Source organism: Sphaeramia orbicularis, chromosome 21 (genome assembly GCF_902148855.1).
Source record: "Sphaeramia orbicularis chromosome 21, fSphaOr1.1, whole genome shotgun sequence".
In the NCBI taxonomy this organism is placed as follows: Eukaryota; Metazoa; Chordata; class Actinopteri; order Kurtiformes; family Apogonidae; genus Sphaeramia; species Sphaeramia orbicularis.
In genome coordinates, this window is record NC_043977.1 from 7,483,930 (window position 1) to 7,511,136 (window position 27,207).

The following is a 27,207-nucleotide window of genomic DNA, read 5'->3' on the forward strand; positions in this document are numbered from 1 at the left end:
GGGGGGCACTGATCAGCCTTGGCGGAGGTCTGCGCTCTCCGAGTGCTTCTAGTTTTGTTAATTTTTTATTCATTTTTGTTTATTTTATTTAGTGTATATAAAACCCAGTGTGTCCATCCACTGTCATTGATCCAACTCCATGGTTTATTCATTTTGTTCATTTTATTCATTTTATGTATTATTTTATTACCTCCGCCAAGGAGGTTATGTTTTTGCCAGGGTTTGTTTGTTTGTTTGTCTGTTTGTTTGTCTGTCCGTTAGTGTGCAACATAACTCAAAAAGTTATGGACAGATTTGGATGAAATTTTCAGGGTTTGTTGGAAATGGGATAAGGAAGAAATGATTAAATTTGGTGGTGATCGGGGGTGGGGGGGCCCACGGCAGGGGCCACTGATCAGCCTTGGCGGAGGTCTGCGCTCTCCGAGTGCTTCTAGTTTGTTTTTGTTTTTTCAATTTGTTACATATTGTGTTTATTTTTCTACATGTTCTTGCCTCTTTTTATTATGTTTTCTTCATTTTTGTCTGTTTTGTCCATGTTATTCAGTATTTTGTTGATTCAGTATTAATTTTTATTAATTTTTTTGACTATGTTGGCTGTTTTGGTTCATTTTATTCTATGTATATAAAACCAAGTATTCTGGTGAATCAATGTTGTAGAAGATGACAAACTGTATTTTACACCAATTTTTTTACATGTATTAATGGGATTAGTGGTTCAACAGGTATTAAACAGTTTAGATCAGTAGGTGCTTTTGGCCGCTGGTGGATATTTGGGTCTTTAAGGGTTAAATACTGCACTGGATAAATATGCTTGGTTTTATATACTTGGAATAAAATTTACAAAAATGAATAAAACATTTACAAAATAATCAATACAGTAATGTGAAAAATAAGCAAAAAATTGTGAAAAGTGAAGTCAAAAAGAATAAAATAAGCAACAAAAATTTATAATAAATCAACAAAGTAATAAGTAACATTGACAAAATAAGCCACAAAATAAACAAAAATAAAGAAAACATAATAAAGAGGCAAGAACATGAAGAAAAATAAACATAATATTTAACAAATAAAAAAATAAAAGAATGAATAAAATGAATGAAATGAATAAAACATTTACAAAATAGAGGCTCCATAGTTACCATGGAAACACCGTCATCTTCTACAGCATTGATTCACCAGTAAAACCCATGGAGTTGGATCAGTGACAGTGGATGGACACACTGGGTTTTATATACATTGAATAAAATGAACAAAAATGAATAAAACATTTACAAAATAATCAATAACATGAAAAAATAAGCAAAAAATGGTGAAAAATGAAGTCAAAAAGAATAAAATAAGCAACAAAATGAGCAAAAACAGCCAATGTGATCAATAAAATGAACAAATATTAATAATAAATCAACAAAATAATAAGTAACATGGACAAAATAAGTTACAAAATAAACAAAATTGAAGAAAAAATAAAATATAGAGGCAGTCAATGTGGACAGTGAATGGACACACTGATGCAAAACAGAAAAAAACCCCAAACACATCAAATAACATACTGATATAAGCACAGGAGTGTATGTATTTACTATAGTACTGGGTGAGGGGATAATTACACAAACTGAAGAAGAGGATGAAGCAGGAGGGTGGAAGGTAGGTCAGGGAGAAATTAAAAACAAAATAGGGAGTTTCTTAATGACCGGCCAAACTTTCTTTTAATTAAGCTGTTTTTTTTTCGTGACGAAAACCGCCTTAAATACTGTTTTGAAAGTTTCCACCATCAGTCGCTGAACTTAAAGACAACAAACAGTGATGCACCGTAGTGGAAGGAAACCACATTCATTATGAATCATATTCTGTGAGGCTTGTTTCCCCCTTTTCCATCTGAGGGCAGATATCTGCGTCATGCACAAATTAAGTCATCTTTTCCCTCTTTGCTGCAGTTTACCTTCATTTGTGTAGAGCAGGGGGAATAAAAACAGAAATGCAAACTGTACCACTTAAGTAACAAAGTAAAGCCAAGACCTGTCCAAATATAATCACATAAAAAAACCATGAGAATAAACCATGTGTCATTCATTCTGACTGAACTGTCAACTGTTCGTTTACATCACAGGTGTCAAACATGCGGCCTGGGGGCCAACTCCGGCCCACCAAAGGTTCCATTCCAGCCTGCAGGATGAAAGTGCAAAAATGAACCTGAACAGTCCAGGTTGTCCAAATCATTTCGGTTCAGGTTCAACATACAGACCAATGTGATCTACAGTAAAAATAGCAACATAACAACCCATAAATAATGACAGCTATAAATTTTGTTTGGGAAAAATTGTGTGGAAAAAATTTAAGTGAAAAAAAATAACATTACACTATGAAAATATTTACATTTACAAAACTATTCTTTCACAATAAAATGCAAATAAATACATAAATAAAAACAAAGATGAACAACCTGTAATGTGCAATTTTAACAATATTCTGCCTGTTACTAAATGTTTTGTGCATTTATGGATCCACTGTGATCTACAGTTGTGTTAATAATAAGAGATGGAATATTGTAGAAATTGTTCAAATTTTAGTTCCAAACTCCAAATTTTAACAATGTTCTGCCTGTTACCAAATGTTTATGGAACACTGTGTGTAATGTACATGTATAAATAATAAGGCAAGGCATAATATTGTTAAAATTGCACTAATTTTTCAAATGAAATTTCTGTTTTTTCAAGTTATTAGCATCTTTTTTTTTTAAATGTAAAAATTTTCATAATTTAATTGGGTTTTTTTGTACTAAAACAAAAAGAAAAACTTGGATTTGTCATTATTTATAGGTTATTAAGTCATTCTTTTACTGGTCTGGCCCGCTTGAGATCAAACTGGGCTAAATATGGCCCCTGAACCAAAATGAGTTTGACACCCCTGGTTTACAGCATCTTCTACAACTTTGATTCACCAGTAAAACCCATGCAGTTGGATCAGTGACAGTGGATGGACACACTGGGTTTATGTTCAGTTTATTATATATTTTGTTGAAAATGTTTGTTTTTGCTCTTTTTTTGTGATTTGATATAAAAACCTTTGAATTTACTCTGAGCTTTTATGAACATCTACATCAGGGGTGTCAAACTCATCATAGTTCAGGGGCCACATTTAGCTAAATTTAATCTGAAGTGGGCCAGACCAGTAAAATAATAACATAATAATATATAAATATTGTCAACTCCAAACTTTCCTCTATGTTTTAGTGTGAAAAAAGTAAGATTATTTTATGAAAATGTTTACATCTACAAACTACCCTTCAAAACCATGTGAATAACATGAACAAACTGAATAAATAAGTGCAATTTTTACAATATTATGCTTCAGTTCATCATTTACAGACATAATATTGTTAAAATTGCACTTACTTCTCTTAAGACATTTCAGGTGGTTCATATTTGTTCAGGTTATTCACATTTTTTGCAAAATTATACTTTGTTTTAGTGTAAATACATGAAAATGTTTACATTTACAAAGAGAAAAATTTGGAGTTGTGAGTATTTATAGGTTATTACCGTAGTATTTTACTGATCTGACCCACTTTAAATCATATTGGTCTGAATGTGGAAAGTGAACTAAAAGGATTGTTAATATCTTAATGTAATTTTTGCATTTCACATGTTCATCCAAAGGGCCAGATTTGGCCCCCGAGCCGCATGTTTGACACCTGTGATCTACATGATCAGTGAATTAAATATAAGAAAATACATGATTTATACTGAAAAAATGCAAAATACAGAGGATAATGTTACATGACATATTACTTGATGTCCTCTAATGTTGACAACAGTTGGTCTGTGGTTCAAGAAAGTGGATTTTTTATCTGTGATGGAAGAGATTAGTGACATGTTTGGTAGTTTTAGGTATTTTTTATTTTGGTTTTGATGATAAAGAAGAAAATAGGTGTAAGAAGTCATGAAGCCAAACCATGGACCAGACCAGTGGATGTTCAGTTAATGACAGATGTAGCTGAAAAAGTCACTTTTACTTCACTTTTCTCTGTTTTGATTAAGAACCTTTGAATTTACTCTGAGCTTTTTATGAACATCTACATGATCAGTGAATTAAATATAGGAAAATACACGATTTACACTGAAAAATGCAAAACACAGAGGACCATATAATAATAATAAAAGTAGAGGAAAATGTATTTAGAAATAGTCCCATAGGTCTCTAAACGATCATCTTTTTTTTTTTTTTTTGTCTTTTTTTGTTATTGCCTTTCAAACATCAAATGTTAAATAATTGTTCTTTTTTTTTATAGCATCAATAAAATACAAAATCTTCCAACAAAAGATGAGTTTTGTTTTGCTGCTGTCATGTTTGTGTCCCATCAGTGTTAGTCTGATGGTAAAATTCCTTTAGATAAAACTAGTCTGTTCTGTTTGGGGTGTTTTTTCATGTAAATCCAGTATCACAGAGAATCTAATCTGTCACCGTAGAGATCATTAAACTTAGTTCACATTTATGTCATGGATAATGTCATTTTTTATCAGATTTTATCGAGCTCTGTCATTTAAACTCATTATTTTTGAGCTACTGCAAATGAATATCTGTCTTCAGTCAGCATAAGTCAAACTTACAGCCTGTAATAATTAAACTTATAACCACTTCCCTTACATTTATGGCTTACATCTGGAGACTTATTAATGTTCAGTCATTTCAGATTTCTTCCATGTGATGTTGTCAGGTCTAAGAGCTCCAAAGTTCAACTGAGGAGATGATTTAGAACAGAAGGTCCACTGCATCGAACCCTGCAGCGTTCACATCTATCCAACCAACTTAGAGCTGCATCGTTTTTAACTGTTACTGGACAAAAAGACTGTTATCACCTCACAGCGTTGTTGTTAAAGTGACGTGACAGGAAACAAGAAGTCAACAACATAGAAGTCCACAGAAGTCTGAAGACTCTGGTCCACAAATAATAATAATAATAATAGTAATAATAATAATAATAATGATGATGATGATGATGATGATAATAATAATAATAACAATGCATATTAACCAATGTTGGTGTTCATCATTGACATACTGTATGCCAGGATGAATTTTTTTTTATGTAGTGAAAAGAAAAACTTTTAACATAAAAATTGTTTTGGTTTTTTTTTTTTTTTAAATATCACAAACATGGCATTTAAAGGTTTAAAAATATGAACATTATTGAGTGTTTGGTATTTTTGTTGTTTGCTCAAGTTGATGAAATACAAAAAATGGTTAAAAACAAAAAAAGGTTAAAAACAAACTAAAAAAAATTTTATCATTACTACCACATTCTGCAGTGATTAGGAAGGACCTCTCTGGGTGCAATGCCGGAGGGTTGAGCAATAATAAAACACTTATAAAGCTGTAAATTACTTATAAAATAGTAACACAGAGTTTAATAGGCAACATAAATTAATGTGGTAAATTTAACCATGAAAACTGAACCATTAAACAGGATGGATTCTCTTGTTCTGTTGCTGTTTTTCTCTAATTATGGTCACTTTTTAAAATTTTATTTGTGGATATTTTCCTGTTCTTGACAGTTTTTGACAGACTAAGTTTAGTTTTGGAAGTTTATTTTTTGTTGTTTTTTAATAAAACCCTTGGTTTCTACAATTAATGTCTGCATCGTCACATTTGTACGACTGTTTCCGACAGACTTGGACCTTGTTTTGGTGTCCACAGACCATAATGCTTCTCCATGTCTTTGGGAATTCCAGACTTCTGTTGTTTTTTTCATCATCGTAGGTCTCAGTCATTGACACTGGTGACGTATTAATAACATGTGGTGGACTGTGGTACCAGGTCAGGTCCGGTCACTGGTGGACTGTGGTACCAGGTCAGGTCCCTGGTGGACTGTGGTACCAGGTCAGGTCATGGTGGACTGTGGTACCAGGTCAGGTCCCTGCTGTGTCTGTAATGGTTCCCACATTGCTGCAGTGGACCGTCTCCTGGTTGCTGTGGACCTTCAGGTCCACTGGAACCCTCTCCCTCTCCGGCCCGTTGTGCTGCAGTGCTAATGATGACGGCTGTCACGGCTCAGAGCTTCTTGTCAGCGTCTCCACTGGTTTGTGTTCTATATGTGTGTGTTTAGGTGTGTGTTGGCTGCTCTGCCTCCAGTTACTGGAAGAGCCGCTCTCTCACTCCCACTGGATTTAACACTGAGCCGTCTGTTCGCTGTAGCGCACACGTAAGGATGGAAACAAACACGGCGCTGGGCACACATACTGTATTGTGTGCTTCTGTAAACTGGTGGACTCTGTTCGTTGTGTGTATGTGTATCACTCATGTAAATACTTAAATACCGCTTTAATTGAGCCTGATTCGGAGCCGCCTGTTGGCTTGAATACTCACCTGTTTCTGTGTTCGTTCTCTTTAAATCTCTGCAGCTCCTGGTACTTTTCCGTTCACCTGGTCACATCACATGCACACTTTTCCACCAGTGTTCCTCCACATCTGGCAGGTTTGGCACTATTTGGCAGGTAGTGATGTGTAGATGGATACTGAAATATTAATGCTGCGTTCCAGTCCACCTGTAACTCATGTTTTTCCAACCTTCTACCGGTGAAAATGCACTGGAATGTCAGTCAAACCTGTGACTTTCACCCGTGAACTCGTTCTAGATCCATGTTCTCCCAGTTCTGAGTTCAGACGTCACGTAGCAATGGTAGCCCCCCCCATGGATGTGGTGTTTGTGCAGATTGTTAATTAAAACAAGGTATTGCTCTGACATGATTTATCTGCAAATGTTCTGCATAATCAGCAGCTGCTCTAGCGTTAGCGAGTTTTCAGTCCAATGAGTGCAAGAATAAATTAATACCAAATACGAATCCAAATATACAAATAACACAAAAGGTAGAACAGCTTCTCTTGCCTTATGCGCCGTTTTTCCTCCTGTTTCCCTCAAATAAGCAAAGAACAAACACCTCTGAGATGGAAATGATTGGAAATGAGCATAATGTACAGTCCACCATGTTGATTTGTTTACATCTAACTCCCACAATTCTTTGCGCTCAGGCAGTTTAGCGTGACTTGCCTGGAACGTTACAAAGTCGTGAGTCGTGGTTTGAAGTCGTGACTTATGGGCTCAAAAAACAGCCTGGAATGCAGCATCATATCTCCGATACCAGATCTTTACACTGTACAGTCGATTCACAAATCAAAACATTGATACTTTTGATACTTTGGTCATTTGAGGTCATGTATATCGGGAACACAGTGGAAAGTAGCTAAACATCACACACTGGACATCCTGGCTCTCACTGAAACCTGGATTACGCCTGAAAACAATGCAACCCCAGCCGCACTTTCTATCAGCCACACATTCTCTCATACCTCTCGTCCATCTGGACGAGGAGGTGGTGTGGGTCTGTTAATTTCCAACAAATGGAAACACAATCAACTCCTACCTTCAGTCAAATACAACTCCTTTGAATACCATGCCATCCTAGTGACAGCACCAGTCAAACTTTACATAATTGTCATTTATCGTCCACCAGGGCAACTGGGTGATTTTCCTGATGAGCTTGACACTCTGCTTTCCTCCATCCCAGAGCATGACTGCCCCATGCTAGTCCTCGGTGACATGAACATCCACTTAGACAATCCCAGCTTCTCAGATTTCATGTCACTAATACTCTCTTTTGAGCTACAGCGGGTTTGCAGTCCTCCAACCCACAAAGCTGGTAAAGAGCTCGATCTCATTTTCACCCGAAACTGCATCACAGATGCCCTCACAGTCACACCTTTACACCTGTCTGACCACTATTTCATTCAGTTCAGTGTGTCTCTCCCTGAAAAACACTCTGCTCCCTCCCCCATGGTCTCTTTCCGCCGCAACCTCCGCAATTTGTCCCCCACCCACTTCTCCACTGTCGTAGCCTCCGCTCTCCCTCCCCCCAGCACTTTTTCCTCCTTAGAGGTTAACGATGCCACTGAGTCTCTGTGCTCTACACTTAGCTCCTGTCTGGATAATCTGTGCCCTCTATCTACTAGACCCGCTCGATCCTCCCAGTCCCACCCATGGCTCAATGATAACCTCCGGTCGCTGCGTACCAACCTCAGAGCCGCAGAGAGAAAATGGCACAAAACAAAAAGCTCTTCTGACCTGATCACATTCCAGTCACTATTGGTATCCTTCTCATCCAGTGTCACTGCTGCGAAGAAGGCTTACTATAATAACAAAATTCATTCTGCCACCGACACCAAGAAACTATTCTCAACCTTTAAAACACTACTCAACCCTCCACCTCCACCGCCCACTACTAATCTGACAGCAGACAATTTTGCTTCATTTTTCACAAATAAAGTGTCTACTATCAGCAGTCAGTTCACTGATCCACCCATAGACTGCACGCCTCCTTCTTCAACATCATCATCATCACACACTGCTTCCTCTCCCCTGACTATGGCTACTACTAACTCAACTGATAAAAGCCCAACTGCGTCATTCCCCTCATTTACTCCCCTCACAGAGAACGAGGTGTCTAAACTCCTTTCCTCTAGCCGTCCTACAACATGCCTGTTGGACCCTATTCCATCCAACCTCTTACAGTCTGTTGCCCCTACTATCACAGCACCAATCACACATGTGATTAATGCTTCACTGACTTCAGGAACATTTCCTACAGTATTTAAACAAGCGCAGGTAACACCACTACTCAAAAAACCTTCCCTCACCCCCACTCAAGTGGAGAATTATCGACCAGTCTCACTCCTCCCATACCTTTCTAAGATCATCGAAAGGGCTGTTTTCAAACAGGTCACAGAATTCCTCTCCCAAAATAACCTCCTTGACATCAACCAATCTGGCTTCAAAATCGGCCACTCCACTGAAACGGCTCTGTTGTCTGTGACAGAAGCCTTGAAAGAGGCTAGAGCAGCAGCCAAGTCTTCAGTACTCATTCTACTGGACTTATCAGCAGCATTTGACACTGTCAATCATGATATCCTGTTATCCATACTCTGGAACATGGGCATCACAGGCCACGCACACTCCTGGTTTCAATCTTACCTTACTGGTCGGTCCTTCAGTGTGTCCTGGCTAGGGCACACATCAGCAGTTCACCGCCTCACCACGGGGGTCCCCCAAGGCTCTGTGTTGGGCCCCCTCCTTTTTGCCATATACACCACCTCACTCGGTCAGATCATCCACTCACACGGCTTCTCATATCATTGCTATGCTGATGATACCCAGCTCTATCTGTCATTCCCACCTGATGACTCCACAGTCTCAGTGCGGATCTCAGATTGTCTCTCTGACATATCTGCATGGATGAAAGCCCATCACCTTCAGCTGAACCTGTCCAAAACTGAACTGCTGGTCTTCCCAGCTAAGCCAACCATACAGCTGGACATCTCCATCACTATTGACTCCATACCTCTGGCTCCTACCAGTGTAGTACGTAACTTGGGAGTCATGATTGATAATCAGTTGACCTTCACGGATCACGTTGCCTCTGTCACCCGATCATGCCGTTTCACTCTGTTCAACCTAAGAAAGATCAGGCCATACCTAACCGAACAGGCCACCCAGCTCCTGGTGCAGACTATGGTTATCTCCCGTCTTGACTACTGCAATGCTCTTGTAACGGGCCTCCCAGCTTGTGTTGTCAAACCACTACAGATGGTCCAGAATGCAGCAGCGCGTCTGGTCTTCAATCAGCCTAAAAGGGCACATGTCACCCCCTTACTCATTGAGTTACACTGGCTACCCATAGCTGCCCGCATCAAATTCAAATCTTTAATCCTAGCCTACAAAATTCTCCGTGGGTCTGCTCCTGTCTACTTAGGTGCACTAATAAAAGCTTATGTCGCCCCACGACCACTCCGCTCGTCTGGGGAACGTAGTCTGGTGGTCCCCAGACCTTGTACAAGACAATCCAGGCTCTTTTCATGGGTCGTTCCACGTTGGTGGAACGCTCTACCAAGTGCTACAAGAACAGAGTCATCCCTGCCTATCTTCAAGAAGCTCCTGAAGACCCAGCTCTTCCGAGAGCACCTCCTGTCCTAGCACTTTCAAACATTCCATTTTAAATATTCTAATAAGGTTTTTCCCAGGACAACCACAGATTCTTTCACGATTATCTCTGGACCTGCTGCGGTGGTCCGGCCTCTTCCCTGCCCTCATCATCACCACTCACTTATCCTCAACCGCCTCCATGTGTCTCCCCCTACTCCCCCCTTCTCCCCCTCTCCCCCAGTCCCTATCTCTATCGCTCTCTCTTTTTCCCCTTCTCTACTCTCTCTCTTTAACCCCAACTGGTCAAGGCAGACGGCCATCCTCCAGGAGTCTGGGTCTGCTCGAGGTTTCTGCCTGTTAAAGGGAAGTTTTTCCTCGCCACTGTCACCAGTCACAAGTGTTTGCTCCTGGAGGATTCTGTTGGGTTTCTGTAGAATTGACTTAGAGTCTGGTTTTGACCAACTCTATATATAAAATGTCAAGAGATAACTTTCTTGTGATCTGGCGCTATATAAATAAAATTTGATTGATTGAGTGATTTAATTGGTTTTCCCCTGTAAGTCGCTTTGGAAAAAAGCGTCTGCCAAATGCGTAAACATAAACATAAACATAAACATAAACTATTAGGATCTTGTCCAAATGATATGCAATTGGTGGGAACTACTTCTTCTTCCACCTGAGTAAGTGTGTACTGCGTCAGGCTCTGACTCACTCAGTCTGAACCGACCTTCACCGCCCAAAGCAAACTAGTGGTGAGATACCTGGGAATGACACCACCTGTGGACCAGCACAGAGTGTTTTCAAAGGCAGGAGAGGTTCTGAGTAAAAAACACAACAGCTGTTATTATTGTTCCTGAACAAAAACTGGTGAATGAGGGAAAGTGTCAGTGATGGATACTTGTTCTGAAGTGTTACATGTTCAGTATTTTTATATTTCATGTTAAGACGTTCATGTATAGACAGACAGACAGACAGACTATTTCAAACATAAGCAGGCAAAAGAAATTCCAGATTTAAAAGGACACTCTGATATATGGAAATAAACCAACCAAAAACCAAAACCAAATATCACATATATGTATTACTATTTCATTGCCGAGCTTATGAACATTTGAGCAGGATCTTAAACTGTAATGTCTGTAAAGTTTATTTATTTATTCATTCATTCATTCATTCATTCATTCATATATTGTGTTTTTTGTACTGGTAAAGCCAGATGTTAAAACTTATTCATCTAGATCATGCACTTTAAAACTGCGTATGAGTTTTGTGACCAATTTTTCATCAAATCTGTCAAACCTCAGTCATATCCTCAGTGTCATGGATCTGTAAGTCTTTCTGTCATTACTCACCTGAATCTCTTCCCTCATGGTGAACAATTTCAAAGTGTTCTCCATCATAAATGCTGTATTTGTTTACAAACAGAGCTGCTAGGTCACTCTGGCATTTTTGGAAATTTGTTGCGATGTGCATTGTGGGAAGTGGAGCTCCATGCACCCACTTTCTCTTGGTCAACATGTTTGTTGTTGCTGCTACTGCAGCTGTGTGGAGCTCCACTTCCCACAATGCACGTCGCAACTAATTTCCAAAAATGCCAGAGTGACCTAGCAGCTCTGTTTGTAAACAAATACAGCGTTTATGGTGGAGTGCACTTCAAAATTGTTCACCATGAGGGAAGAGATTCAGGTGAGTAATCATGGAAAGACTTGAGGATTCGTGATATTTAGGCTATGACTTTTTACAGATTTGATAAAAAATTGGAGATGAAAGTCATATGCAGCTTTAAGTTATTACAGAGGAAAGTTTTGTGATATAGCATTAGATTCTGTTCTGTTTAACCCTTTCATGCATAGTGGTCACTACAGTGGACAGCTATTCTACAGCTGTTCTCTTGTATATTCATGGGTTTTGTTGTTTTAGTTCCATATCAGCCAACACAGTGGACACTTATGCATCATCCCATACACTGACATTCAGACCATTACTGTAACTTTGCTGTTCTTGATAAACCTGATCTAGAGTAACATGTTTAAGTGTAAATCAATTGTTGTTATTTGTCTGTAATTGACAGTTTTTGTAAAAAAAAATGTGTGTTTTTTTTTTTTTTTTTGCATATTATCTCCATGAAGTGAGTAATGACTGGTATTCGAGTGTTAAAATGTGAGAAAACATAAGATTAGCACCATTAAAAATAAATGTCTGGTAAAGGTTCATGCTGTCTTCCACATATAATTATTGTAGGTAATTCATTAATCAGACAAACTAGTAAAGAGAGTAAACAAACAATTACCCCTGTCTGAGAAATGAATTACCTAAAATAAGCATTAAAAATGTTCTTTATTTCATAGTTTTCACACAATATATCAGTAAATACATGTTTCCTTGCTTCAAAAATTAAACACGAGGTGTCCAGCTGAGCGGACATTTTTGCAACTCCATGAAAAATAGGTTCTTAAGAAAATTTTCTTTAGGCTTTTTTTTTTTTAATGCCTAAAGAGGAATAAAAACACTCAGGAAAAAAAAGTCTTGATTAAGGGTCTCATAATTCATGCATGAAAGGGTTAAATAAAAATTTGTTTCGTATTTGTGCGTATTTCTGGTGTAATTAAATTTTTCCAGGAAATAATCATAAAAAAGCAAAATATCACCTTGTTAACAGTATCGTGATATATTGCGATATATTGTATCATGATTCCAGTATTGTGACTTGTATCCTATCTCCAGATTCTTGCTAATACACACCCCTAATAACAAACATAATCTGTGTGTTGCAGCTGGAGTAAATATCAGGGGGTTCTTCACAGATACAGACCCTCAGAGCTGCAGATATTTGGACTAAACTCGTCTGACCTCAGGACCGACTCTTACACTTCACTCACTTCTTTCACCGTCCACATCACTTTATCCATAATCACTGCACCTTTGGCAGCGTGGAGCATTGGATTACCTCCATCTAAGTCATTTCAGAGCAGACCTTCAGGCCTCTGCCGATGAAAACAAGCACACAGAGCCAGCCTGAAAAGGTTGACATAGTCTGAAGCCTCTGTAACAAGCTGTGAAATCAGGCGTTATGGACAAAACAAGGTGGCATTCAGCAGGTCGTGTCCTTATACCATCTAGACTCAGTAGTAGACCAGTGACAAATTAAAGGAAAAACCAACAGCGTCTGTGTCAGGATGAAGGCTTTCATGAAATTCAGTTAAAAGAGAAAAGAAGTGAACCAAACACAAACAGATGACATTTTCAGATCCATAAAATAGGATGGAGCCTAGACCAGTGTTTTTTAAGTTTGGGGTCGGGACCTCACGTGGGGTCACCTAGAATTTCTAGTAATTGTTAAAAAAAACCCCAAAAAAACAAAAAAAAAAACAACTTACTAATAAAAAAGTATATGATGAGTTACTATAGATAATCACAATACATAAAAGACAAACTGTGAAGCTGAAACAACACCTTAAACACGATTTTGTTCAGAATCTGAATCCGAATCTCTTTATTGTCATTGTACAATGAAACTGAGGTAGAGCTCTCCAACTTAATGCAAGAAATTACACGGCACAACAAAAGACAGTAGAAGGCACACTTATTTACATTAGGAAAATAGAAAAGATAGAAGTATAACTGGGAATGTTTGTAAAAAAAAAAAAAAAAAGATATATAGAATTTAATACAGGGTGGGGAAGCAAAATTTACAATGAACATTTAGTTGTTTTTTCTCAGCAGGCACTACGTCAATTGTTTTGAAACCAAACATATATTGATGTCATAATCATACCTAACACTATTATCCATACCTTTTCAGAAACTTTTGCCCATATGAGTAATCAGGAAAGCAAACGTCAAAGAGTGTGTGATTTGCTGAATGCACTCGTCACACCAAAGGAGATTTCAAAAATAGTTGGAGTGTCCATAAAGACTGTTTAGAATGGAAAGAAGAGAATGACTATGAGCAAAACTATTACCAGAAAGTCTGGAAGATACTATTAAAGAAGAATGGGAGAAGTTGTCACCCGAATATTTGAGGAACACTTGCACAAGTTTCAGGAAGCGTGTGAAGGCAGTTATTGAGAAAGAAGGACACACAGAACAAAAACATTTTCTATTATGTACATTTTCTTGTGGCAAATAAATTCTGTCTTTCAATCCCTGCCTCAAAATATTGTAAATTTTGCTTCCCCACCCTGTAGTGCAAATAGTTTGACAGTAGTACAAATGGTGTTGGAAAAGTGCAAATGACACAAGAATTTAAATACTGTCGGATAAATAGAGTGAAAGGATAAATAATATAGAAGGCTGGAAAGGCTGTTACATAGTTCTTAATGAAGTTCAGTTTTACCAAGCTTGTATTTAGCTTATATTTAGCATTAGCCCACCCATAACATTTTTGCAGCCCCACCCTTTTTTTTTTTTCCAAATATGGTCAATTTCAGCTGTGAAAACCCAACATGGTAATCGCAAACTACTGGCTTCAAAACTCATAGTGAAGAAAACACATCGGGTCATATACAACAGGTTTTTAAGGAAAGTACTGATGTTGTTGATAAGATAGAGATCTTAGAACCTGGTGTAGCAAATATGATACAAATGGTTTTACGGGGTTAAAATTATTTGGAATGCAATGGAATTCAATGTCATAACGGAGGCTAACGTTATGAAAGCCAACTCTTTGCTTTAGTTCCAAAAGTGGTGTTATTTATTTATTTATTTATTTATTTATTTATTTATTTATTAGGGACAGTGCATATTAATGAACATCTACAACAACTGCAGCTGTAAATATGTCAGGTTGTAGCAGCAGTGATAGACATGAGGCAATGACAATGAGGTTAAATTATGTTCATTTTATTAGTGTATGATAATAAAAAAAAATATGGTTTTATGTAGAGCTGAAACGATTAATCAACTCAAAGTGATAAAAAAAAAATCATTCAACCTCAATTCTCCTGAATCAAAGCTTTGTTTCCTTCATTTCTCTGCTGTTAAACATTGGTTCCACTGTTGTGTTTCACACGGACGCTTTTTGTGACGCACAAAAAAGCCTCAATTAAGGAAAACTGCAATAGAATATTTCCCTTCAGTCAATTCGAGTCGATAAATCGAATTGTGAATTTTTGCATTTCCTTCAAGCACATAATCAATTAATCGGTTTCAGCTGTAGTTTTATGTGATTAGAAGCATTTATAATGTTAATTTTGCTTTGTTTTGCCCCCTTGAACTCCTACTGGGGCTACCCTGGACCTCACCATTCTCCTGCCCCCCACCCCTTCTGTTTTTTCTGGATCTGCCTCTACATTTAATATATACTCAGTATCTAACAACTCTAGTAAAAATATATGAATTCTGCACAGTAACACCTGTAAAAACGATTAAATGTGTGTAAATTATCTGTGGTCACACACTTACAGCAGGTATCAAATACTGGAAAAATGAGCCTTTTCCAAAATGACTGATAGGTAATAAAAGTAGAAATAAAAGAAAACCTCTGAGTCATGGTAGTGCTTTCAGATTGAATGTTCTTCAGTCTGATACTGTGGCTAAAACATTATGTATTCAAGCTGTGTTGTATTTTAACACAAAACCTTGGAAATTCCCACCTCCCCTTTCTTGTCTCTTCTCTTTGTTCTCTTTAGAATAAGAAGGGCCTCCTTTCCCTCTTTTTTTCTCTCTTGATCTGCTTTTATCTTCTCTTGTGCCTCTATTTCCATGTGTTTGGAGTTGAGAAAGACGCCATCAGGGAGAGGGGGACGAATACCAAAAAACGGACAAAAAGTAGCTTCTGATTTCCAGATCTTGTGTTTGTGTGATGTGATGGATGCTTGAGGGGGTTTATCTGAAACAAAAACATGATGCTTGGATCAACGTCGCCACCTCGACAAATAACATTTGATCAGTAGGATGTGAGGCAGACAGCAGCTGAAGGCTGATCATGATGTTTTTGCTTTGAAGCGCAGAGGGATTGTTCTGTTTGTCTCACAAACGGATAAAATAATCCTCATTCACCTCCTGCTTTACCATCACTAGGTCACAGTTTGCATTTGACATCAATAGGATCTTTAACTGCTTTGCACTAGTTTGACATAAATGGGGGTTTGCACTGGAAAAGCCTGGACACACTTATGCAGCCAAGTTTGATTTTCAGAGAACAGAATGTTTCAGGTTTGCAGAAGTCAGTTTGCACCATTATTTAATGAAAGACAAGTGTTAACCCAGGGGTGTCAACCTCATTTAAGTTCAGGTTCCACATTCAGCCCAGTATGAACTCCAGCAGATCAGACCAGTAAAATAATAGAATTAGAGCCTATAAATAACGACAACTCCAAATTGTTCTCTTTGTTTTAGTGCAACAAAATTTAAATTATGAAAATATGAAAACAAACTATGTGAATGACCTGGACATATGCCATTTCTTAAGAAAAATACATGCAATATTATAAATATAATGCCTCAGTTTATACATTTCTACATGTGCATTACACACAATGTTACATAAACATTTGGTAACAGGCAGAATATTGTTAAAATCTTTAAGTTTGGAAAAAAAATAAGAACAATTATTAATATAACTTACAGATCACAGTGGATCTACAATTTTTCCATCCATCCATTCTCTTCCGCTTATCCGGGGCCGGGTCGCGGGGGTAACAGTCTAAGCAGGGACGCCCAGACTTCCCTCTCCCCAGACACCTCCTTCAGCTCTTCCGGGGGGATCCCGAGGCGTTCCCAGGCCAGCCAAGAGACATAGTCTCTCCAACGTGTCCTGGGTCTTCCCCGAGGTCTCCCCCCTGTGGGACATGCCCGGAACACCTCCCCAGGGAGGCGTCCAGGAGGCATCCGAAACAGATGCCCGAGCCACCTCAGCTGGCCCCTCTTGACGCGGAGGAGCAGCGGCTCTACTCCGAGCTCCTCCCTGGTGACTGAGCTCCTCCCCCTATCCCTAAGGGTGCGCCCAGCCACCCGACGGAGGAAACTCATTTCGACCGCTTGTATCCGGGATCTTGTCCTTTCGGTCATGACCCAAAGCTCATGACCATAGGTGAGGGTAGGAACGTAGATTGACCGGTAAATCGAGAGCTTCGCCTCTCGGCTCAGCTCCTTCTTTACCACAACCGACCGGTACAGCGACTGCATCACTGCAGACGCTGCACCGATCCGTCTGTCAATCTCACGCTCCATCCTTCCCTCACTCGTGAACAAGACCCCGAGATACTTAAACTCCTCCACTTGGGGCAAAGACTCCCCACCGACCCGGAGAGGGCAAACCACCTTTTTCCGGTCGAGAACCATGGCCTCAGATTTGGAGGTGCTGATCCTCATCCCGCTCGCTTCACACTCGGCTGCAAACCGCCCCAGTGCACGCTGAAGGTCCAGGTTCGATGAGGCCAACAGGACAACATCATCTGCAAAAAGCAGAGATGAAATCCTGTGGTCCCCAAACCGGACCCCCTCCGGCCCCTGGCTGCGCCTAGAAATTCTGTCCATAAAAATTATGAACAGAACCGGTGACAAAGGGCAGCCCTGCCGGAGTCCAACATGCACCTGGAACAGGTCTGACTTACTGCCGGCAATGCGAACCAGGCTCCTGCTTCGGTCATACAAGGACCGGACCGCCCTTAGCAAAGGGCCCCGGACCCCATACTCCCGAAGCACCTCCCACAAGATACCACGAGGGACACGGTCGAACGCCTTCTCCAGATCCACAAAACACATGTGGATCTACATCTACAATTTTTCGATTTTCAAAAATAATTTAAACACTGGTCCATCCATCCATCCATCCATTAATCAGTCTATCTATCTGTCTGTCCGTCCGTCCGTCCATCTAGAAGTTCGTGATGAAACTTTAGTAAAACCTTGGCTTTTTGTTTTGGTTTTTGCAGTGTTGGTGTAGAGATTCTTTCTCTGGTTTGGATCCAGAAATGGATTAATACCCCCCACCCCCCACACCCCCCTACTCAACATTTTAAAAGTCTGTTGGATCCATACTCTACAGTCAATTATCAAGTGTATCATTTTGATTTGAAAATGCGGGTTTTACTCTTTTCTTGTAATACTGCCAGATACTGGACACTGGAAGTATATTGAAACACTCTGAACAACAGCCAAGAAGAGACCACGCCTGTTCTATGTATTCATCCATTAATCTGTCTGTCTATCTTTCTATCTGTCTGTCTGTCTGTCTGTCTGTCCGTCCGTCCGTCCGTCCCAGGTACCAGCTACTAACACCAGGATTTGGACCAAACATTGTAGACTATGGAAGTCAGTTCTCAGTTCTATTTTTGTTTTTTGCATCATGTAAACTTTAATTTAGGGCTGTCAGAGTTATCGTGTTAATGCAGATTAATCCATCATCATGATTAATCTTATTAAAATTTTTAAAACACTATTAACCCATCTGCAGCAGAATGACTTTGAACATCTCTGCCAACACATTTGGGTCAGTTTGTCTAAGTAGAGTTAGCGTTAACGCACATGAACAACTGGTCTGTTGATCCGGTGGTGACAGGCAGCAGAACCAGCCCATAAAGATGGACGGCACTAAACAGCAGGTTGGAACTATGAGGAACAGTTGTTTACAGTTGTTTTGTTGAAACTGTTGAAGGTGTTTGATAAACACGTTAGGTGCAGCTATGTTCCCGTCTTTCTTGAGTCTGTTAGCTCATGCAAAATGAAACGCGATTAAAAATGAATGATAGTTAATCATGATTAATCAAAGTTAATCCCCAGCAACCCTGTGATTAATCTGATTAAACATTTTAATCGTTTGACAGCACTACTTTAATCTGAAGAACATGACGTCTTTGTCTTGGATTAACTTTGCCTGCAGTGGTGATCCAGATAAGACACTAAATAGGCTGGACTTTGAAGATTTTAGAGTTTTTAAGGCTGGCTACATTCATCTAGTAACACCTCCAAGTTCTACAGCAGAAAACTCCATCAGCTGCCTCCCCAGGAACATTTGAAAACTATACATGTCTTTGTCACATTGTCTTTGGTACTATTTACAGCAGGGGTCTCAAACTCATTTTCTGTCAGGGGCCGCATTCAGCCTGATTTGATCTCCAGTGGGCCGGACCAGTAAAATGAAAGCATAATAACCTATAAATAATGACAAGTCCATATTTTTGTCTTTGTTTTAGTGCAAAAAAACCCATTCAATTATGAAAACTTACTTACTTTTATAAACTATCCAAACAAAAAAACATGTGAATAACCTGAAAAAACGGAAATTTCTTAAGAAAAATAAGTGCGATTTTAACAATATCATGCCTCAACTTATCATTTATACATGTGCATTATGGATCCAAGTGTTAAAATTGTACTTAATTTTCTTTAGACATTTCAGGCTGTTCATATTTATTCATGTTATTCATATTTTATTGTTACAGGATAGTTTGTAAATGTGAATGTTTTCATAATTTAATGTTATTTTTTGCACTAAAACAAAGACAGAAATTTGAAGTTGTCATTATTTATAGGCATAATGTAATATTATTTTTTTCACATCAAACTGAAAAGAAACTATGGAGTCATTCTTTTTTGTGGGTTATTATGCTATTATTTGACTGTAGATCATATTGGCCTGGGCTGCATGTTTGAGACCCCCGATTTACAGTCATTTCTGCTGTTCTTGGTAGATCATGTTGGTCGTGGTTGAATTGAACTGTTTCTTAAATGACCTGTGAAAGTGGCCTCTTCCTTCTGCACTACTTCTGGATTATAGTTCCACTCATTTGTGCTGCTTTAGCAAATCTAACATCAGTATTATCGGCATGGATGAGCACATTTGGATATGAGCTCCGTAAGTTTTCATGGTATCACACTTGTTTACTCCTTTCCAAAACTTTGGAGAATTTGTGAGTGCAGAGTTTACAGAAAGTAGAAGTAATGACACAGCAGCAGTAACAGAATAAGTATTTAGGCCGGGAAGAGTATTTCAATGAGGAATGAAGCTGAAAAAATGCAGCATAGTCATCATTAGAGCCATCAGGATTTAACTTGCCCCAGTTCCTCGTGTTCAGTATTAACCCCTCGGAGAATTACGTAAGCAGCATAATGAGAAAATATATGGATGTGACACAGATATACATATTTGGGTAAGAATGTGGGAACGTATAAGACGAACCTGGAGCTGAAGTGTAGAAGACGCTCCAGGGAACATGTAACACCCACAGAGCAGAGGCTGACAAGGTGAAACACAGGCAAAACTGCACTTTTCCCTCCACATCCTGACAGAAGGAGGAACAGAAAAGTTCATTTTATCCCCACATACGCTGGACTATTTGACATATTTAATGGTGAAATGTTCAGAGTATTACACAACATGAGCCGGCCCTGCCTGCAGAACCTGCTGCAGATTGTCAAATGGAAGTTTCTGTTGGGTTTATTCCTCAGTTTTCAATCAAAAGTTTATCAAAAGTTGGTAAAATTATTAGTGGGTTATCAACTTCAGTAATAAAACAATACTGCAGATAATTAAGACATAATTATATATCACAATAATGTTAATTGTTCTCAGTGGTAATGATTTAAGCTTAAGTTTTGCATCATAATGAGTCACTCTAATGTACTTTTTTTGTTTTTTAATGTTTTACTCGCATTCAACAAAGAAAAATAAGACTCATTATCTTCTAATTACAACATCCAAATCCGAAAATTAGGAGATTGGGATCAGTTATGATATATACACTACAAACAAAAAGTTAAGAATATTTCTTTTTCTTTTTTTTTTTTTTTTTCTTGTCTTTTTTTTTTTTCATTTTTGCCATTTGTAAATAAAACTATTGCTGCTTTTCCACTACATGGAACCAGCTCGGCTTGGCTCAGCTCGACTCAGTATTCCTGGAGACCGTTTCCATTACAAGATACTACAGACTTTACAGTACCTGGTCGTCATAGCGATGCAGCGCGTTATTTCCGTGTCATCTGCTCGGAGAGTTGCTGAAAACTCGCTTGTTGCAGTTTGTCTCATCTGAATTTTTACGTCGACCACCAAAGACTGAATCTCCTCGACCGACCATGGTGTAGTTTTGGGCTGTTATCATGTGGATTAATGTACCGCTATATTTACTGTCCACTTCCGCATCTGTTTTTCGTAAAACAGCGGGTCACAGAGAAAGCTGTCTGACCAATCAGTGGTCTGCAGTGGTATATGTCACGGTTTAGTATCGCTTGGAACCTCGGTGGAGGTGATACCAAAAAACTAGTGCTGGGTACCAGATTCCAGGTCCTTTTTCGTAATGGAAACGCAAAAAGGCCGAGCCGAGTCGAGCCAGTACCGCGCAGTGGAAACGTGGCATATGTCTGGTCATTAAAAATGTGTTTCAATTCAGTTCACACACAAAAAAGTCAAAACAGCTGTGCAAGAATCCCAACTGAAAAAAAAAATAGCCCAAAAATTAAAAATACCCATAACTTTTTGTTTGTTGCGTATCTGTGGTGATCAGGCAGAACCACAGGCCATAGCACCCCCTACTGGTCTAACTGGTCCTGCAGTAGACCAGGGTGGACCTCCACCTTAAGTACTGTTAACAAACTAATATTAATGTGTCTTAGTGAGGATGACATTAATATTTATGTCTGTATTATGGGATGGATTATTGAAAGGCTTAACCTTTACGTGGGGGTGCGGATCATAATTAACATAAGTTATGCCGGCATGAAACAAAACTGAAACTTAACATGCTTTCAACATCCTACTCCTGACTTCTATGCCTCTCTAATACAGTGGACCTTACATGAAATTTTCACAACTTCTAGCCTGTATCCACTGGACCCCCTCCACTGCCCTATGGGCCCCCCACAAATGCTGGGCCCCATGAATTTGTCATGTTTACCCCCCCACACACACACACACACACACACACACACACACACACACACTACATCTAGACTACATCTAGATATTGTCAAAACATTGTAATGTCTGACAAAATATGTCCAAAAATACAGATTTATACACATATACAATAATAAAACCTTTCCATATGCAGACTAAACCTCCAGATGCAAAGGAAACTAGAAGAAAACTTTGGCTCTAATTTACATACACTTTATTAAAGGAAAGAAAATTGTCAATGAGATCATAATTTTACCTCAAGATCATCATTTCATCTTTAGGTTTGATGAACCAAACTCTAATATTGACTGTTCTCATAACAGTTTGGACCATTGTTGTATCATCCAGTCCTGTTATAAATACTGGTCTGTCTCTGTACTCTGCATAATATTTGATCATGTGTTTGACGACATTGTCATTATCCCTGAGGATGAGTTCTTCCTAAAACACATTTTGTTTTATATATATATATATATATATATATATATATATATATATATATATATATATGTATGTATGTATATATATACACACACACACACACATATATACATATATATATATATACATATATATTGGGTATGTTGGGATTACATGGGTATGAGGTTACTGCATATCAAACTGAACATACAGAATATGATCAGATTTTCGACTAAAAGCCTCTAATCACCTCTTCACAAACACAAATAACCTCAAATATTGACACGACTCTGGGTTTCTAATCCTCCCTCATCCATCTGCCGTTCCTCTTCTCTCTGCAGGGATCTCCATGCCAATTCCGGTGTTGGGACTTCGAGATCACTCCAAGGTTTTCAAAGACGGCAGCTGCCTGTTGACGGACAACAATTTCGTGCTAGTTGGCTCCTTCGTGGCCTTCTTCATCCCCCTCATCATCATGGTCGTCACCTACTTCCTGACCATCAACGCCCTGCAGAACGAAGCCACCCTCTGTTTGGACCAGCTGGTTCCGAGGCCCAAATGGAGCACCACTTTCACTTTGAGCTTTTTGCCGCAAACCTCGCTGTCATCTGAGAAACTCTTCAGACGCTCGATAAGTCGCGAGGCCGGCGGCAGAGGGAGCGGCGGCGGTTTGACCGGCGCCCGAGGGAGCGTTTCTGGCTCGATTTTTGGCCGTCGCACAATGCAGTCGATCAGTAATGAGCAGAAAGCGTCCAAGGTCCTCGGGGTGGTGTTTTTCCTCTTCGTGGTCATGTGGTGCCCGTTCTTCATCACCAACGTCTTGGTGGTGGTTTGTGACTCTGCCGTGTGCGACCCGGCGCTCATGGGAGGCCTGCTGAATGTATTTGTCTGGGTGGGATACCTGTCGTCTGCGGTTAACCCGCTGGTCTACACGTTGTTCAATAAAACGTATCGGGCGGCGTTCCTGCGCTACGTCCGCTGTCAGTACCAGCCAGAGAAGAAGCCTCTTCAGCTGATACTGGTGAACACCATCCCCCCTCTGGCGTACAGCTCCACACAGCTGCCCGTTGGCAACGTTGGGAAGCTACGTAACGGACACGCTAGTGGTGAAGCAAAGGATTTCTATTTACTGGAAGAAACTGAGAAAAAAAACTGTGAAGACAAAGACGAGAGCTGTGTCTGAGCTCTGAAGAACTTTTGGGCTCATGTTATCGTTCTTTTCATCTTTGGGAGTTCTGGACTTGTGGTGCCAAAGACAAAGTGCCTCCTGGTGGTTCTAGGGTCCATTTCTAAAAGGTTGTTTGCATCATCATTAAACTGCTGATCTGTACTTCAATAGCACAGGCTCTGGGGCTCTGGATTGATTCAGGAGCTTATGGTTACAACAAAATGCCTTGAAAAAAACCCCTTTCTCAATAAAAGGTTAATCAGTGCTTGTTCAGAGGATTATGAGCCTCCTTCAGAGGCCTGTCCACACTGCCACAGAGCACCAATCAGGTAGAAAACATACTTTCATCTTGATTAACGTCACTTTTAAAACTATCAAGACCATCAGCTGGGTTTAGTCTGAGAGTCTCTAATGTGGCGCTGCCCCTTTTCATTACCCCCCTTGAGGAATCTGGGGATTTGGTTTCACTTTTATCCACAGTGTGTAATTTTCCACGGATGCTCAGCTGCAGTGACCTCAGCCGCCCCCTCGGTTTGGCCAGCTCCTGGATACGAATCAGCTGGGTTTTACCTCTAATCACACCTTTGAGGTGGATCAGCAGGGATTAGACTGGATTTCCTGCCACCTTATCAGATGTTAGTGTCTGGGAGAGGGAGCTCCAGGACGGACCTGCACACCTGGACTCCAGACAACTGCAAGAAATCAGATAATGCTGCCAAAAAAAAAGAGAGAAGACTCTGCTGGTCTTCATTTTATTTCTGTTGGAAATAACAGGAAGTGAATATGGTCGATGACATAATGATGCTACAGAGAGAAACTATACATAAATCTATATTTGTATTTTGTGCAGTAATGTGAATACATGTATATGATTGTTAAATTTTATTATTTCCGATAGAGAATTATTGTTACAGACATGATGAAATATTGAAGTTCTAAGGAGTTTAATAAACAGGATGTGGGGGTGTTTTACGTGCAGTTCTATCCATTGTGAAGTCACATTTTATAGTGTTTTGGCCGAACTACCACCGCACAGTAACTCCTGTTTTCAAGAAGAGACTTAAAAGACAAAGTTTTACACGACTCTTTATAAAGTGAAATAAAATTGCTGTTTAGTTGGTTGTCATATGTTTAAATATTGCTTTTTAATGCTGAAATGTGGATTCACAGCAAAAGACAGAAACTGCATTAAGGTGGGTTTGTACAAGGTGTGTTGAGACCAAAAGCAGAGGAAAAAGGGTCCTAGCAGAGCAGCCAATAAGAGAACAGTGTGTGAACAAAACACTGAGCAAATGCCAAGAGAAGGTAGACCAACACTGTATGAAAACCCCCCTGGTCACAGACGTACGGTATCAGTACTGAGGCTGTTTGTGGTGAATGTGCACAGGTTTATGTGAAAACCCACCCACATTAAGGTTGAACACATTTAAAATACAACAATGTGTGATTTCCAAGGAGACCCATGAATTTATGACTTATTGTTGTCTTCCTGGATCATGTTTTTGCCTCATCAGTGCAGTTTTAAGAGTCTGAACATCTGAGTTTAACATGGGACGTGCTCTTACAGTGTTTTTTTTAGTCTATTAAAGGTAAAGTATGTAACATTTTCCTAAATAAAACATAAACTAAAGCGTTGACCCATGAGGAACCACACTGTAAGACCGGATAAGTTGAGTTGACTTAAAAAATCTCAGGTAACTAGTTGCCTTAAAGATTTTAAGCAATGAGTAATGAAAACTTGAGTGTATTAAATGTAAATGCTTGATTTGAATGGAATTGCTATTTTAAGTCCAACACACTAAATGCTAAGTTAATTTAACTTAAAATTTGTTGCAATGTCAATTGCTTAGTCTAATCATTAGACTTAATATCATCAGTTCATTTTACTCAATTCCAAGTTGAGTTAAATTGAAATCTTTTGCAATATTTACGGCTTTGTATAATTATTCAACTTACTATATTGTAGTGTGGATGGCAGCTGGGAAGGAAGATGGATTGATGTGATTTGCCAGTACAGGAAGTGCTTTAAATTTGACAAAGCATTATGATTTCTGTTGTGTAAAGTTTATCTCCAATGAACAGGAAAGCTATTGTTCGGCCTATGGTTCTCACTCATGGTGCAGTTCTACAAAAATACAAAAACAAACACGAAAAGGCCAATAAACACTGCCATACACACATTCAGTCCAAATGAACACTAACACCACAACCCGGCTGAACCCCTGCACAGAAAAAGAACACATTTTCAGCAACATGCTCAATACCCATGATGCAATGTGGAGATAAAAAGGTGTGGTCAGGACTAAAACTGAGTGATTTAAATCCATTCAACTTAAACTTTTCCATAATTTCAAATATGTCTACAAATTAGTAGAACATACTGAACATTTTATAGTAATCTCATAAAACTTAAATCATTTAAGTACATTGTAATTAAAGCATTTTAGTAAATGCAGATTCCGAGCTTACAGTGCACAGTTTCTACATGTGGTAGTTTTTATGCTGGGGAGACTTTTGGGAAAAGATGTTAGTCTATATTTAATAAGTACTGACAGAAAAGTTGTTTGTTAAATCATCCTTTAAAATTAAACGACAGTTAATATAATAATACTGATATCTAGGGACTGAAGTTAGTAAATGCGTTGTTCCTGTTTTTAACTTCATTTCCCGTCATGCAGTGTGGTACTGTGCTTCCCTTCAACTATCATGGGCATAGCAATGTGATTGTAAAGCTATTGTATTCCAAAATTACTAATATCTCCCAGAATATTGGTCCTATCAGCTTTCCGTTTTCGCTAGTTTCTTCCTTGACCAAACATACATAAATATGACAAACTGCAGCAGTCAGCTCTTTATGGATTTTGTGTGATGCCCGAGACACACACACAAACACACTAGAAGAGAGCCCACTTCCCTTTTATAATATAAGATAATCATGGTAATTCCTTCTCAATCATAGAGACACTTTTGTAATATTTTATGCGTTCTGAATGTTTCTCGGCATCAACCTTTTTGACAGAGTTTGTGCCTCCATTAACAAAATACCATAAAGTTGCTCTTCTTCTACTGCACTGCTCATACTGTTGTGTAGTTCTGTCTGAGACAAACTCATTCAGCTCTGTGGGGATGTTTAAGATCTGGTTGGTGGGTCAAAATAAACTGTGGAACTATTTTTTATTGTGTACTAATTATGATAATAGTAAAATATATAACAAAAGTGACAGATTAATTAATTTTCCAAATTGAAATTGTAGAAGAGTTTATAAATATTTACCTTTGTGAAATACAGAGATAAGCTGTAACCAGACAAACTGTGAAAGATAAATCAAAACTAAAAGTTTATGCTATTTATTATCCCTGTAGGGAGATTCAGTCTACATTTTACCCATCACAATACACACAAAGCCCCTAGCTTTAGCGTTAGAGATTAGCATTAGCACATTAGCAGCAACTTGAAAGCAACAGGAACAACAGTAAAAGATGTAAAAGAAAGATAAAGAAGATATTCCAAGAATGTTTCGATGGTGAAACAATTCGTTGAAACGCAGACATTATGGTGTCTCAAGATGTATTTTTTAATTTCTTTGCCTTAAGCTGCAGAAGTTTGGGGTTCTGCATTAATGTGGGTGTGTGTATCTGTGTTTTAGAGCAAAAACACTGTCAAAAATAAGGCTTTTTATCCATCATCTGCCGTCCTGTTCAGTCCACAGTAACTGCCACCACTCTGTCTCATTTGCAGAGCAGAGGACTGGTGGAATTAGAAATAGTTTACTCATCTACAAAAATGAAAATGTTACATATGTTACCTTAAAT

General features: G+C 38.9%; 1 protein-coding gene across 1 annotated transcript in view; it reads left to right on the forward strand.

Annotated features, from left to right (window-relative positions):
- LOC115412805 (5-hydroxytryptamine receptor 2A-like) overlaps positions 1–25,040 on the forward strand; it is a gene marked incomplete at its 5' end in the record, with an annotated part of 39,306 nt that extends 14,266 nt beyond the window's left edge. Inside the window, one exon of the mRNA XM_030125466.1 lies at positions 22,568–25,040. Within this exon, the coding sequence (XP_029981326.1) occupies positions 22,568–23,409 (842 nt within the window). The remainder of the gene's footprint in view (positions 1–22,567) is intronic.
- Between the last annotated feature and the right edge of the window lie 2,167 nt (positions 25,041–27,207).